This window comes from Ictidomys tridecemlineatus, chromosome 2, assembly GCF_052094955.1.
Source record: "Ictidomys tridecemlineatus isolate mIctTri1 chromosome 2, mIctTri1.hap1, whole genome shotgun sequence".
Taxonomy (NCBI): domain Eukaryota; kingdom Metazoa; phylum Chordata; class Mammalia; order Rodentia; family Sciuridae; genus Ictidomys; species Ictidomys tridecemlineatus.
In genome coordinates, this window is record NC_135478.1 from 226,633,729 (window position 1) to 226,650,162 (window position 16,434).

The following is a 16,434-nucleotide window of genomic DNA, read 5'->3' on the forward strand; positions in this document are numbered from 1 at the left end:
CCGGAGCTGCCGCTCACGTCACCATGCTAGCCTCTAACACTGAGTGACTTCTAGGTGCCAGGTTCTGTGCGGGGCGATCTCTTCCTCTCACTAGAGGAACGTGGTGGGCATCCCTTCTCACAGATGAGCAAACGGGGACTGGAGTGTGTTGGCAACTTGCCCAAGAGTCACCACAGGGTGAGAAGCCTAGCTGATCACGGTACAATCTGGTCGATGAGTAGCAAAGTGCCGTAACTTATGCTTTTTCTGTTAAAATTTTAATAGTGATTGATTAAAGCAGAGGTGTTTTATTGGTGATTTTGATGATGAATCACTTGTCTTTCTCTCCCTTACAGAAGACAAAATTTTAAAGTCAAAACTTTTGTGGAATAGTACTGTTTTTAGGAACCCATCCATAATGATGATAAGTTGCTTTAATTTCTACAGTTGCTGTTTATAAATTGTCAGGTGTTGGATATTTTTCTAGATGATTTGAAAGAAAAACTAGACGGCTACCTGGAAACTTTTCGGGGGAAGATCAAACTAATTAGAAACAAGGAGAGAGAGGGGCTGATTCGATCCAGAATGATTGGAGCAGGACATGCTTCAGGTATGGACGTCCCTCAGGACACGAGCCACAGTGTGCCTTGCAGCTCCCTCCCTCTGTCAGCGGGTTCAAGCCTTAGACCCTCTGTTGGCTCTGAAAGTGTTCTGCTTCCAAATGTTATGTTATTTCAAATGGAAGATATTCTTTTGCAAAATCCTGAATGCCAAGCCCTGTTACCGACCCAGTTCCCCTGGGTACAAATTCTGAGTCTTTTCGGTGTGGGCCACCCAGTGGGAAAACACCTGTACAGGGTTCAGGTTTCTGGCCTGGCACATGTGCAGGAAGAGAGGGATGGAGGGAGGTTGGCACTGAAGAGCTTGGGATTGCAGTGTGGCTCTCAGAGAGGCTAATGGGCTGGTTGCCTTGAAGGATCCTGAATGGCCGGAATGACCCGTCTCTGGGTCCCCTTCCTACACACGCACACATGCGTACACACACACACACACACACACACACACACACACACACACACACACACTGTGCTCAGTCACTCTGGGAATGCCCTGAGGGGAACGTGACCTTGACTGAACCGCCGTAGACCCCAAAGCTTGGGCAGCATGGAGGTGTCCAATCTACATGTTCTCCTGAAGGGTGATCTGAGCAGCACAGGCCCAGGGCCAATGAGAGAGGTCCCAGATCCAGGTAGGGGAACCAGACGTGGACCAGTGATCAGAGATGAGCCCCTCACCCGCAGCAGGTCATCACAACACACTCGGTAGCCATGGTCGGCCAAGGGCATCAGCCACCCACACTGCTGGGCAGCTGAGCCCGGCGAGATCCGAGCACCTCCCCAGAGGCGCCTCCTCCTCAAGCTTCCCGCCAAACCTGCCTGATCACAGGGTGTTTGTAGAACAGGAAACGAGAAAAGAAGAGAGGTCCCTTTTAAGGACATTTTATCAGTCCACACTGCAATTGGATGTCCCTGCTCCCTAGCAGGAAGTACCTTCTTGTTGAATGAAAGGCCAAATAAAAGTAAATTTTGATTCTCTTTTTTTTTATACTCTTTTTCTAAGTTGGACTGATCAGTGGAGATGTTCTCTTAACTACAAAGATAATACATACTCATTATTCAGAACTCAATACAAACCACCAACACAATGTAGTCCGTTGGAGCATCAAAACCAACTTTATACAGTTGTCACCCTTAATCCACAAGATAGTTCAAGACTCCCCAGTGACCTGAATCTACATATTCATGAGGACTGTGTTTCCAGGGTTCATCTGTCTTTCGCTACCTTTGTGCTCTGAGGCTATCATTAAATAAAATAAGGGTTCCCTGAACACAAGTTCTGTGACACCACAACTACCCTCTGAAACCCAAGAAAGCTACTCCTCCTAACTTGCAGATGTCATGTACAGCATGAATACACTGCACAAAGGGATGTTAGGTGCTGGGTGGGCAGAAAGGGGTAGGTGAGATTTCTTCACCCTCCTGGGAGTAGTGTGCCCTTGAAAACTTATGAATTGCTTATTTCTGCAAGTTTCCAGTTAGTATTTTCACACTGTAGTTGACAACAGGTAACGAAAACACAAACTCAACCTCAGATCAGAGGGGAACACTGTCTGAAAGAGCAAACCCCCACTCCTCTCTGTCCTCCTTACTCCAGTTTCTTTTTCTTCATACTGTTTATTGCTATCTGTCCCTTTGGTGGGGGTCAGTTTGCTGGCCAGTTGCCCATAGATTACAGGATGGACACTGCATTTCAGAAATGCAGGTAGCTTACTCCACCAAGGAGAACGAGGAAGGTTTGTATGGATTTTGTAAAGTGAAGAAGAAGTAAGAAAGGGAATGTTATGATCAGACGGATTGTAATATACCTAAAGGAAAGATTATTTTGTTCCCCCCCCCACACACACACACACCACCACCCATGGGAACAGAGACTCTGTGGTTTGGAAGTAGCTACGGGTAACTAGGAAATGCCAGTAACCAAATGCAATGTGTTCACACTTGGGTGAGTGCAAAGCCAGACAGCAGTGCTTCCTCAAACAAAGGAAGCAAGGGAATTTTACTCACCCTGGAGTGGTGCCCCAGGTGTAAGCAGGGATTGCCACAGGCACAGCGCATGGCAGATGGGATTGCCTCTGAGGTGGGGGATTTGGCATTGCATTGAGGTTATAATGGGCAGAGTTCACTCTAGGTCACCTAGAAGGGAAGCCAGGCGGTTCTGTCTGGTTTAAGTTGGTCCCTGTGGCTTTCTCTGGAGGGCCTTATCTGCAGGACAACTGGAAGGACTGCTAGCAGTCAGCACCTCCTTCCCAAAGGCATAATGTTGGGCCACAGCAGCTGACATTGCCCCTAGGTGTGGGCTTAACCCAGGTAGGAGAGGGAAGGACTTTCTATGGCCAGCATGCCTGGGGAGCAGTAGCTTCTATAGAGATGGTCTTCACCCAAAACAAGATCGTAAGAGAATTTGATGAAAAATCAATGTGGAAAGGAAAAGAGGGCTGTCCATAGGAAGAAAAACCTGGGGAAATAAGTAGCTGACGTTGGAAGTCCCTCCTGCCTGGAATGTGTAGAATGTATTTTATGACACCGAGCTGGCTTGGGCCCGGCCACTCCCATGTTGTCTAAGCAGAACAGACCCTCATTAAAACTTGCACTCAGGCCTGCGATGTGTGGCTCAGAAGCAGAGTGCTGGCCTAGGAGGTATCAGGCTCCGGGTTCCATCCCCCGCACCACAATAAATAACGCCACGGTGAGGCTCCAAGTTAAGACAAAACAAAACTTGACCTCAGAGTAAAAAGCTTTATGCACCTTTGCATCGAAACCACCAAACCGGTGCCTGAGAAGGTATCATCTCAGGAAGCATTTGCTAAATTAAGTGGGTCAGTGAAGGCCAAACTAAAATGACTTTTAAAAATTGAAGCCCAGCTCAGTTCCACCTGCTTCTTTAGGGTTTTTCCCAAACCAGCCTCTAGCCCAGTTCGCCAGCTTCCTCTGAACACCCCAGCTCATGGTGTCCCGCCTTTTCCGACATGATAAAGTACGCGCTTCCTGTTTCCTCCAGGGCCAACACGGGGAATGTTCCGCAGGTCCTCTCTGCATCCTGTTTGGGTTTGGTTGTCCCGAGTCTTGCCCTGGTGGATTAGCGTCAGTCTGTTCTTGCCTCCCCAGGGGACGTTCTGGTGTTCTTGGATAGCCACTGCGAGGTCAACAGAGTCTGGCTGGAGCCCCTGCTGCAGGCCGTCTCCAAGAACCCCAAGATGGTAGTGTGCCCTCTGATAGACGTCATCGACGAGATGACCTTTGAATACAAGGCCTCTCCTCTTGTAAGGGGCATTTTTGACTGGAACCTGCAATTTAAATGGGATAAAGTTTTCTCTTATGAGGTAGAAGGACCAGACGGACCAAGTAAACCAATCCGGTGAGATTTCTTATGGTTAAGGGGAAGCGGCATATGTATATTGGGATCTGAGAAAGAAACTTTCCGATATTCCCTAGATTTCTGGGACTTAATGAAGGTTTGCTTTGTTGCTTGTTTCTTAAACTCCTCCTGAGTGCCAGATTTGGGTAGATGTTAAGTTTCTATAATTGAAAATGTGAATCCCGGTTTGGAAAACCACCACGGTTAGTAAGGATGCCTCTGATCCCTGATTCCCCTCTTTAGAACACGGGCTTCGACGTCAGGAACCACCTGGGTGCTGATCCAGGAACAAAAGGCCAAGTTAGCCCAGAGGAAAATGCACATATCAAACATTATCCAAGTGTTTTCACCTGTGATTTCATTGGCTGAGATGAGCCTGGTTTTCCTAGCTTGTTCACTGTGGAAAATATATTTTAAAATGGAAGAGCAGCTGAATTGGCTATTAATTCTCACTTGGTTGTTTTGAATGCTGGGACTTCTGGCTGCATTTACGAGGTCAGTCCTGAAGAGCTTCCTTACTGATACCTTGGTGCCAGACTCATCCCTCGTCACAAATCACATGAAAGTTCCAACTCTGTAGGCCAGCGAGTCCTTACCTGCACCTCTCTTCTAATTCAGTTACAGCAAGTCACCAAGCCTCTCTGCCTCGGATTCCCTCCCTGTCACATCTGGAGACTAATACGTCACGGGGTTATTAGGAGACGTAGGTGTGTACAAAAGTTAGCTTTGTTACATTGTCAGCTAAGATGGCAACCTTGGTATCTCTCGGGCTCCCATCTCTGACTACGGGACACGGTATCCTTCTCTTGGACCACCCAGCGTCTTCCTGGCCTGGCTTTTCTGCTCTGCTTCTTGGGCACCATCCAGAACACCAGCCTTTTGATTTCTCCTTTATCCCCTCAGCATTTTCTTCCTTCTCACATGTCCTGGATCTTCTGATCTATGCATTTGCTTCTCTTGCCTGCACCACGGTGGCTGAGCCACTTTCCTTCTGCCACAAGCTCTGCCCATCTCCGACACAGGACCAACCCCATCCTCTGTTCCCTTTGTTCTTCTGTGTGACCTGACATATTCTGCCAAAAACTTAAAAGATGTGCCCCAACCCTAACCCTGCTGCTCTGGAGAGCCTTATTCACTCATTTTTCCCCAGTGGCTAGAAAAAAAATCTTGATTTCTTTCCTTAGTCCACCTACCTGCCAACCTGAACACCCTACCCTTGATGAGCAACCTTACCTCTGACTTAAAAGATGAAACCAAGACTAAAAAAAAAAAAACTGAAAGGAGCCAGGTGTACTGGCTCACCTTTGTAATCCCAGCGACTTGGAAGGCTAAGGCAAGAGGATGGCAACTTTGAAGCCAGCCTCAGCAATTTAACCAGGCCCTGTCTCCAGAGTGCTGCTGAGGATGTGCAGAAACTTGTTATAGGTTATGTAAAACAGTATGGTGATCCCTCAAAAATAGACCCCTCTACTGGCTATAGACTCAAAGGAAATCATATGGGTACACTGAAGAGACATCTGCACTACTCCCAACAGCCAAGAATCAATCTAAATGGCCATTGATAGATGGGTGGATAAAGAAAATGTGGTACAATGGAATATTATTCAGCCATAAAAAGGTGAAATGCTCATTTGCAACCATGTGGATAGACCCCTAGGATATTGTACCAAGGGAAATGAGCTAGATGCGGAAAGACAAGTGCCATAGGACCTCACAGGGACCTAAAAAACACAGATCTCAAGGAAGTGAAGAGTCCAACCGTGAACCCCAGAAGCCAGGGAGGGAATGGAGAAGGCAGGAGAAGGGGGGGTCAGCCAACAGGGCAGAGCCGCAGTCAGGAGGAGTAAGTTTGGGGTTCTGTTGTCGGGCAAGGCAGGGAACTGTAGTTCAGAATAATGTACAGCATGTTCCAGAATAGCTAGAAGAAAGAATTCCAAATGTCCCGCCCTAAAGTCATGATACTGCTTGTGATAATGGACACACTCACTGCCCTGACCTGAACATTGCACAGTTCATACATGCAGAACACACTAGTGTTGTGCCCCCAAAGTGTAGACAGTTCCTACAGCTCAGCTACAAATGAAACACATACGACGAACATGATGTTCACATAATTTGGTGAGAGCTAAGTAAATGTCATTGACTACTTTTAAGTGACTGTAGTTTAAACTTAGTAATTTCACACACTTAGCTGGATGTTAAGATAATGTTGGTATTGATACAGTTGCTTCCTAGTTTCTAACTAAGTTACACTAATATTCAATATAATTTTTAGGAAAACTCATGATTACTATCTTTTTTTATTCTTCCCAGGTCACCTGCCATGGCCGGAGGGCTTTTTGCTATAAATCGGCATTATTTTTACGAAATTGGACAGTATGACAAGGGCATGAATTTTTGGGGAGGAGAAAATGTGGAGATTTCACTAAGGGTAATTTGAACTTTTTTTAAAAAAATAGTTACCTTTTTATAGAGAGAGCAAAATTTGACTTTTAGTCATGTAAATGATGTGGTTTTTCCTCCCTGAGCATCCAGGCCCCCTCCAGCGTCACCTGCAAACAACAATGAATGGGGCTCCTTGCAAAAACTGAAAACTTTCAACATTAAATTCTCTCCCCGTGGGGCTGGGGATGTGGCTCAAGTGGTAGTGCGCTCGCCTGGCATGCAAGAGGCCCGGGCTCGATCCTCAGCACCACATACAAACAAAGATGTTGTGTCCGCCAATAACCAAAAAACAAATATTAAAATTCTCTCTCTCTCTCTCTCTCTCTCTCTCTCTCTCTCTCTCTCTCTCTCTCTCTCTTCCTCTCTCTCCCTCTCTCACTCTCTCTTTAAAAAAAATATTTAAAAAATAAATAAATAAATAAATTCTCTCCCCGTACGTTTTGTTATTCTGAATGGATACTACAGCAAGTTAATCTACTTTTAATCTGCAGGTTCTCTTTCCACTGTCTTGGAGTTGTATTCTTTTTCCAATTCTTTTTCTGTTTAAGATTATATCTCATCCCCCTTTTCTTTCGTTCTTTCGGCTGGTCATTTCATTTTTTTTTTTTTTTTATTTCTTTCAAGCACAGATTTCTTTCCTAAATCTTCAGGTCCCTGATTGTGCACCTAGGAATCTGTACAGCAGTTTCTCTTCCTCCAAGCCTCTGCTTAGCGGAATCTCGTGTTCGTTGTTTTCATTGCTCCTCCCCCAGCCTCCCCTTGTGTTTCCTGCTGGTCCTGGCAGGATTTTATAACACCCAAACCTTTGGCACCTTTTATTCTGTTTGGACAACTATTCCTCATATTACTATATTGCTCTCCTAGAATATTGTAGAAGAAATTTCCCCCTTTCAGCACCTAATCATGTATAAGCTCATCCTGGGTCTCAGAATAAAATCATTTTTTGTGAATGACACAAGCATATTTGAAAAGTAAGAGTATTCCACTCCCTGCAGGTAGCAAACGACAGCTGATATACTATTCAAAGGTATTAATTATCCCTGTCCCAATACTTTCAACCACTCCATTCCCAATGGCCCCTCCGTATCTTTTAAGCATTCTGGGGGTCTCTTGTCAAAAACAAAATGTAAGTTAATAAATAGCTGTAGACCTCAACACCAGCAGCTGCCTCTGACCTTGTCTGTCCTGGGAATCATCTGTGCATTTGCACAAACATCTTCATCTCTCATTTGCTCTTCAGTCTAATTAGACAACATCCTGTGACGTCATTCCAGGAACTGTCACTGGTCCCTGGTGGTTTGCTTTGGTCTTCCATCCAGTGGATGTCACAGCAGCATTGATCCCAGAGAGCAGTCTTTTTCAGAAGCCTTTTTGGATTTTAGAGCCAGGATCCAGGTCCCCTCCTCTGCTCTGTGGCTCTCCGTTTCCTTCACAGGAACTCCTGCTGCTGCTTGTGAGCAGGGGTCCTGAGGTTTCTTTCCTAAATCTTCAGACTTCTCATCGCAGGTGCCCTTTGAGATTTGGCTGGCATTCAGCCACTCTGCACCTGAAAAGTCATGCTGGTGGTCAGCATAGTGCACTCTCTCTTCATCTGGGTGAAAGAACCTCCACTCTGAGCCACCTGAACCTCCCATCTGAATCCCAGCCTCTGGGCCAGGCACTATGGCCCCTGCCACAGTCCAGTAACTAAAGGAACAGCAACTGCTGGCTGTACTGGGCGCTGGTTTCTGGGTCTGTGAGATCTGATCATTGTTCTGGGAGTAGCAGGGGTTCAGGGCATGTTCTTGTCCTACTGAACGGATGGAACCAAACCACATGGAGTAACCAAGCTTCCCCATGAGCTACCTGGGCCTGCATTTCCCTGGCTGAAGCCTGTCAGACAAAGGAGTCCAGCATCACTGTGTCAGGGAAATGGCCGGTCCAGAGGTGAGGGAGGGGAGTGAGCCGCCGATGTTTACTGAATGAGATTTCCATCTGCCACTGTTCCTAGAATGAACAGCTAAATGGAAAGAGAAATAAGTAAACAAATGAAGCTGGCATTAGTAGAAAAATGCTGTATTGTGTATCAGTGGTTTTGCTGCGTAACAAATATCCCAAAGCACAGTGGCTTGAAACAACAATCAATTGCTTTTTCCCTCCTAGCTCATCTGCTAGAGTGGTTCTGGTATTAGCCAAATGGCTGGTTTCTGTTGGTGTTGCTTCCACTTCTGTGGCCACCTGGAGGCTCAGCCAGTGCTGGGTTGGCTGGGATGGCTGCGATTCTATGCTGGGAATTGGCTCAGGAGGTCTCTGTGGGCCCAGTGATTGGCATTTCTACCAAGTTTCCAAGTGATGCTGATACTGGTGACCTGAGGACCACGTGAGAGCCATTAAATTCCAGTCAGCAGAATTGCCATGGCAGATACTCTGCCAGATGTACAAATGATATGCACAAAATTTATATCAGAAGCCCATTCTTTGTGGTCTATTTTTTTTAATAATGAAATTGGGAACCACCCAAATGCTCAAATAGCATGACTTTTCAAATAATTTTGCATAACATCAAATGAAAAAAGCCAGTTATCTTCATGTTGTGTGTGTTTGTTTCAGTACACGTCTTGGGTTATGTTTTTTTGTTTGGTTTGGTTTGGTTTGGTGACAGCGTTTAAACCCAGGAGCGCTTAACCATTAAGCCACACTCCAGCCTTTTCATTCTTTTCTTCCTATTTTAGTTTTAAGACAGGGCCTCAGTCTGTTGTCTAGCTCAGAATGTCAGGATGAGAAGTGAATTTTGTTTTCTTATGTGTGCTTTTTATATTCATTTTCAATGACTTGATCTTACTTTCATGTAGTGAATCGTTAAAAATAAATGTCATAGGTGGTAGATACAAAAAAGGATGGATTATTAACTTTTCAGTCAGGACTGGCATTTCTCTTGTCTCTTGCTTGCATCTAATAATATTTAGGATGAGAAAGGAGGGCTGCTTGGCATCCAGAGTGCTGGCTCTTAGCCAGACTTCATAAATTTGAATACTGTCTGTGCCCCTTAACGGTTCCACGTTGTGCAAACTGCTTAACAATCCATATGTGCGTTTCCTCACCTATAGAAGGGGGATAATTAGAGTATCTTCATTACAAGGCTGTCGAAAGAATTAAGTGAAATAAGGAACAATAAATATTATGATTTATGTTTGTAAAACAACAACAACAACAACAAAAACTTCAGCAGTGGCCTATTCCTAGCAAAAATATCTGAATATGGTTTTTGTTTTTCTTTTGTCTAGATCTGGATGTGTGGAGGCCAACTGTATATAATTCCCTGCTCTCGAGTTGGACACGTTGTTAGGAACCATTTAAAAAGAGATCCTGACTTGGAGAGAGCTGTGATAGAGAACTACCTCCGAGTGGTGCACGTTTGGATGGATGAGCACAAGGTGAGGAGCACCTGCCACAGGGAGGGGCGCACCAGGCCCAGGGCAGGGCTTCTTGGGAAGAAGCCTCTGTTGCTCCCAGATCCGAATGTTCTCCTTTTCTGTTTTCCATAACTTAGCGGTGCCCCTTCAACACTCTTCCACCCATCTCCAGTCCCGTTCTCAGTTAATTCTATGCTGCTAGATTTGCACCTCATTTTTAAAAATTTTAATTTCTAGGGACACTAGAGTTTTTCAGAAGTAAATCAACCAACATACATAAGAAATTCTTTTTTTTAAGAGAGAGAGAGAGAGAGAGAGAATTTTTTAATATTTATTTTTTAGTTTTCGGCGGACACAACATCTTTGTTGGTATGTGGTGCTGAGGATCGAACCCAGGCCGCACGCATGCCAGGCGAGCGCGATACTGCTTGAGCCACATCCCCAGCCCAACATACATAAGAAATTCTTGTTTTTCTCCTATATCTATTTTTCCATGCAAAGAATTGCCCCACCCCTCACCCCAAAGCAAACAGCCTCTCCCTTCCCCCATCTCCAGGTGGAAGTTTTTAGATCTCCTTCCCCACTACCGAATCCCTGAGTGCTGCAGTGCCACTGGTCATGGGAGCGTGTGAGAACCTCTTTTTCTGCCAATAAAGGTTTCTATATCCAAGCCATGCCCCTCCATTTGTGCATTTCCTGAAGGGATGAGCACCTCGCCAGGACCTTGGCGCCATGCTCAAACAAGGAAGGGCAGGAATCCCATGGCAACCTCATTCCCATCACGTGGACAGAAACGTGTAAGAGTCCTTATGTTTCTGTGATTCCAAGTTTTTAAATTATGAAAATAATAACACTCAATTTCTTTTGAAATTAGAGAAATATCAATGAAGACCTCAATAAGATATTCTTGGACTTGGATTGGAAAAACTTAAAGTCTGACGGGACCAAGTGTTGGTCAGCTCTGAGAATTTCCCAGCCCTGCTGGTGTGGGAGTGTTAATGCATGACTTCGTGCATTTTAAATGTTAATGGATATGCCCAAACTGTCCTCAGTGTCTGTGCTATCTTTTACGTTGTCATCAAATGTATATGGAAGTACCCGTCTCTCACACTGGTCTACATTAGACTGCATACTTTTTTTTTTTTTTTTTAAAGAGAGAGTGAGAGAGAGAATTTTTTTAATATTTATTTTTTAGGTTTTTTTTGGCGGACACAACATCTTTGATTGTATGTGGTGCAGAGGATCCAACCTGGGCCGCACGCATGCTAGGCTAGCGCGCTACCACTTGAGCCACATCCCCAGCCCGACTGCGTAGTTTTTTAATATGAGAGGTTAAAAAATGATGTTCCATTGTGTTAAATTGCATTCGCTTAGTTATGAAAGATTCTGAGATTATTTTCACCCTGGGGAAATAGGCTGCAGACTATGACGGCCAGGACTCGACCATCATTGGGTGTGGTCAAGAAATGCAGAGGAGCATACAACATGGTACACATGGCTCACCAACATGGATGAGTGGGACCCTCTCAACACTAGTTCCAGGCATTAGCATAACATAAATGAAAATGCAGCAGTTCTGCTTCCAAAGAGGCTTGGGTCTACTTAGGACGCATCCTTCAATATGGGACTGATGATGTCCATTAGGCATTCACCCTAAAATACAAGATAGTAACCAGTTGTGATAATGAAGACCAATACAGACGTGCATTTGCTATGTGCCAGCCTCCTCTCCCAGGGGTTTTGCATGTATGAAGTCCTCCCAACAACCTCTCAGGCGTGCAAAAAACTCACCCAAGATCACAGGTAATTAATGGCAGAGTCAGGATTGGAACCCAGGCTGGCTCCCCAAGAGTCCATTCTCCCTTAATAACCACCATCCCCATCCTGAAGAGAGATAGAAGTATCCATTGAGACCCAAAAGTGACAGGTTTTGTCCTGGAAGGAGAAAGGGGGCACTGCAGTGGGCAGCTGGGGATCTTTGGCTCCTGAGAAGTAGGCCCAGTTTCCTGAACCCTGAACCATGGCATATCCTGAGCCTCTGAGCTGGTGAGTCATCTAAGGTCCCATGCTGTATCTCTGCTTTGTTCCCTAGACAGAGGGAAGGTTGGTTGGTTTGCTTTGTTTAGTTCAGATGTTGAAAATATATGCTGCTCCATTTGATATGATCTGATTGCCAAAGGTTTGTTTGGCTTTAATGAAATTATTCTTTCTGTTTATTTAGGCGCATTTTTTAAACCGGAGACCTGCTTTGAAATTTAAGTCCTATGGAAACGTTAGTGAACGTGTGAAATTAAGAAAACAATTGAAGTGCAAGTCATTCCAGTGGTATTTGGATACCATCTTCCCAGAGTTGGAGGTATCTGTGAACTTCTGGTGAAAGATAATCTAATCATTTTCCTTAACTAAGAATTAAAAAGATCCCTAGCCTTACCACATAGTGGCATTGGAGGACAAGTCTGGAAGCTCATGGAAAAAGGTGTAATAAGATTCACAGCCAGAGTTGCCTCCATCAAGAGCTATTATTTATATCCCCCGCCTCCCCCAACCCCGCTTTTTTTGTACCAAGGATTGAATCCAGCGTGCTTAACCACTGAGCCATATCCCTACCACATTCCCCCCTTTTGTGGTTTATTTTGAGACAAGGGGTCTCTAAGTTGCTTAGGGCCTCACTAGGTTGCTGAGGCTAGCTTTGAACTTGCAATCAGCCTTCTGGGCTGCTGGGGTTATAGGTGTGTGCCACCATGCCTGACTGTTTCCCCCCTTTAATGACAATTCCTAAGCCTTCATTGTACATCTGCTGCTGAATTTCCAGGTTGGCAGGACCTTGAGCATTAGTGGTGTAAGCTATCACAGAGTTAGGACTCCAGCGTACCTTGCTGGGATAAAGTGCAGTGTTGTCAATTATTTGGTAAACTCACTTGGTCCTGGTGGCCTCCAGGGACCTTGCCTGCTTTTGGAGCCTTTGCCAACCTGATTGTCACGCCAAACAGATGAGCTAATGTGGTTGCCTCAGAGAGACATTCATAGAGAGTTGTGCCTGGTCCATACCAACTGGGACTGAGCTGGGCCAAGCTCCTTCCTTTGCCTCCAGCACAGGTTCTGGGGCTGACAGCTTGGTTGGGTTCCTGCACTTCTGATGTCCAGTCCACTTGCCTGGGCATCTCAGTTCAGTTCTCCGAGTTGGTTTGCCTGCTTGTTTCTGTCCTTTGAGACACTCCTCTTGTACATGAGTTTGCTCTATCATGTCTGTGCCCACCTGTGGCTCTGGCCCACCTCTCTCCTGACACTGCTCACATTGGGTGTCTTGTGGTGACTCCATGCACCACCTGACTTGACTCTTCAGCTGGGGTTGGGGAGGAGGAAGTAGCTGGTGTTCCAATCTGTGTGAACACCCCAATGCCTAAAGTTCTCTGGGGCTACAGGAATTGCTGTGAGATTCACCATGGTGATAGTGCTAGGAAGGTGAAAGAGATTTGATTCACACAGACAGTAAAGAGAGAAAATGAGGGCAGGAACACATTGAAGGAGGGAACAGGAGTGGTGGACTTCTGATAGTATCCCTGAACACAGCATATGCTGGAGGAAAGCTAAAGAAGCCACTACAGAGCAACAGCTTCATTCATGTATTATGGCCACTTGGTCAATGGCCAAGGGTTTACTGTGGACCAGGAAGACTTCTAGGTGCAGGATGCCACAGGGAGCATGGCAGACAACATCTCTCCCTCCTGGAACTTCTGTTCTTCAGATAATGTGTACATGTAAATAGCAAAGAATCAGTTTATGATCTCTTTATTACCTATTTAGCAAAATAAAATATATTAGAAACCTTTGCTAGAAACACATGGGGGAAACTGGGGCTAGTATATGACAGATGGTTAGGGAACTTGACTGAGCCTTTAAAGGGCTGAACTGGCAGCATCAATGTGCCTCATTATGATCATATACTTTACCCATAGATTATGCCCTAGCTGCTTCTAGAAAATCATTAAAAATTGATTGCAATAAACCCATGAGTCTATTGAAATTAGGATAAAATACAAAATATTCTGTACCTGAAGGAAAAAGAGAACTATATTGTATAAATGTGGAGAATTGTCTTAAAGTAATGATATTTTCCTCCTAGTTTTGAATTTTTTTGTGTGTGTACCAAGGATTGAACTCAGGGCCACTTAGCCACACCCCCAGCCATGTTTTGTATATTAAATTATTTAGAGACTGGTGAATTGCTTAGGGCCTTGCTAAATTGTTAAGGCTGGCTTTGAACTCTCATTCCTCCTGCCTTAGCCTCCCAAGCTCTGGGATTACAGATATGTGCTCCTATGCTTGGCTTAGTTTTGAAATTAAAGAAAAAAATTTTGGTAGAAATATCAGCTTTGCCAAAAGAAAAAAAAAATGTACACTTTCTCTTTTTAAAGCCATAGACCTAATGTTATTTTTTAGTTTTGTAATACAATTTAGTTCAGGAACTAGATAATCCAAATAAGTCCTAGAAATAGTTCAGTATGACTCTTAGATAATCTCTTCTTGAATATTGTTTTCAGTTGGCTCTGGAAAAGTAAACAAATCAAATCAACATCCAAGCATTTGCTGTTATTGAAAGGGAATTCATACTTGTTTATAGGTGATAATTTTGTTCTTGTATGATGGGTTTTTTTTTTTTTTTTTGGTACTGGGGGTTGAACCCAGGGATGCTCTGCCACTAAACTACATCCCCAGTTCTTTTATTTTTTTACTTTGAGTCTGGGTCTCACTAAGTTATTGAGGCTCAGCTGTATGGACATTTAAAAAATCTGACTTGTATTCTAGAGCTAATTGAGGAAGTATCTGCTGACCTAGTAAAAGATTTTCACAAAACACAGTTTTTGGTTTGATCAAATGCTCAAACAAGGTTTAAATTAATAAACTCAGGAGTTTAGTAATTAAAGAATTCTTTGGGAATTGACTCTAAAACACACCTGTTTGAAGTCATAATTAATAAAAGCTAACCCTAGGCTTCTCCTGTGTTTCAGACCCTATAGTAAGTACTCTGCATGGACTATCTTATTTCAACTATACAACTTCACTACTTTATAAGCCCTATTATTCCTATTTCATAGATGAGAAAATTGATTATATTTTGCCCAGGGTGAAGGTTAGCAGATTTAGCCAGCAAAAATGCAAGATACTTGGTTAAATTTGAATTTCAGACAAATAAAGAACATTATTTTAGCATAGGCACACCTATAGTTTGAATGTGTCTCCTCCAAAATGTATGTGGCATAATAATATTAAGAGTAGGGGCTTTGGGAAAGTGATTAGGTCAGGGCAGAGCCCCTGTGAATAGGATCAAGTGTCCTTATAACAAGTCTGGACAAAGGTGTTCACCCACTTTACCATTCTGACCCCTGCTAGAGTCCCAGTGCTCCTCCCTCTGGAGGAAGCACATCTGAGGTGCCAGCCAAGAGCAACCCTCAGGAGACCACTGAGCCTGCTAGGCCCTTAATCTTGGAATTTCCAGCCTCTGGAACTGTGAGAAAATTGATTTCTGTTAATTTTAAACTACCAAGTCTCAGCATTTTATTTTAGCACTATAAATGAAGGGCTAAGGAAAATTCCAGAGATTTCCTCTGTCCCTATGCCTGCTGTGACCTTTGCATGTCCTTGATAGAACATCTGAACTATGCAGGATTCTAGGGTTTGAGCTTAGGTGTGGCTGGTTTACAGGAACTCAGACCTTCGCTTATCTCAGGGCAAACTCTCCCTCTTTATGGGGATCTGGCCAGTCCTGGGGGGGGGGGGGATGAAGTGTCCTTGAGGAGACTGCCAGGTCACCCAGGTTGTTAGACTTTTTTTCTTTGTTCTAACTCATATTTAAGGATTATTACTTATGTTTAAGGATGATTAAGGAGTGAGACTGGAGTTCCACTCGTGGAGAAGATGCTCAGCCCGGGACTTCCCAATGGGGACCCTGACAAGCTGCTCAGGGACTCCCAGCTACAAGACTTCAGGTGTTGGTGTTTACCCAGTCTGGTGATGTATTTTCTTCTCTTTCTCACGTGCCTTTCACTTGGCTACTGCTTTCATGTTATTACAACAATAAACACTATCTCATATGGAGAGTGTCTTTTTTGTTACCGGATCTGACCTGCCAAATTCAGCAGCTGTGCACATATGTAATGCTTTAACCACAAGACAGGTATATCCTAAATATTGCATAGGACAAAGTATTCTTTATCTGAAATTGACATTTTAGGCCATCCTGTATTTCATTTGGCAACGGCATCCAGGGACAAAACAAAAACAAAATAACAAAAATCACAGCTAAATACTTGTGTAATCATCCTGGCCTCAAAGAGTGTTTAACCACAGTAAGAGAACGCATAGAGCATTATAGTGGTGAAAAACCAGAGCTAATCCAAATCTTCAGTTACTAGAATAATGGTTAAGTAACCAATGTGCATTAATTTGGTAGAATAGTATTCAAAATAGCAGCTATAAACAAAAATCCATTTCATACTTATCAGACTGGCAAATATTTAAGTATCTGAGAGTTTCAAGGTTTGTGAGTACATGAAGCAACTGTCTTGCAGGCATGATTTCAAACTTCTATTTGCACATACAATACCTGAGGATCCCGGTAAACCAGGATTGTAAGTAGGTTTGG

At 44.1% G+C, this 16,434-nt stretch overlaps 1 protein-coding gene across 1 annotated transcript in view; it reads left to right on the forward strand.

The window, feature by feature from the left end:
• The window catches only part of Galntl5 (polypeptide N-acetylgalactosaminyltransferase like 5), a 36,718-nt gene extending 20,831 nt beyond the window's left edge, over positions 1 to 15,887 (forward strand). The window contains exons 5-10 of the mRNA XM_078028006.1: positions 467 to 589; positions 3,705 to 3,954; positions 6,268 to 6,385; positions 9,663 to 9,812; positions 12,013 to 12,147; positions 15,667 to 15,887. Coding sequence (XP_077884132.1) covers positions 467 to 589; positions 3,705 to 3,954; positions 6,268 to 6,385; positions 9,663 to 9,812; positions 12,013 to 12,147; positions 15,667 to 15,675 — 785 coding nt within the window. The 3' untranslated portion in view covers positions 15,676 to 15,887. The remainder of the gene's footprint in view (positions 1 to 466; positions 590 to 3,704; positions 3,955 to 6,267; positions 6,386 to 9,662; positions 9,813 to 12,012; positions 12,148 to 15,666) is intronic.
• The last annotated feature ends 547 nt before the right edge of the window (positions 15,888 to 16,434 follow it).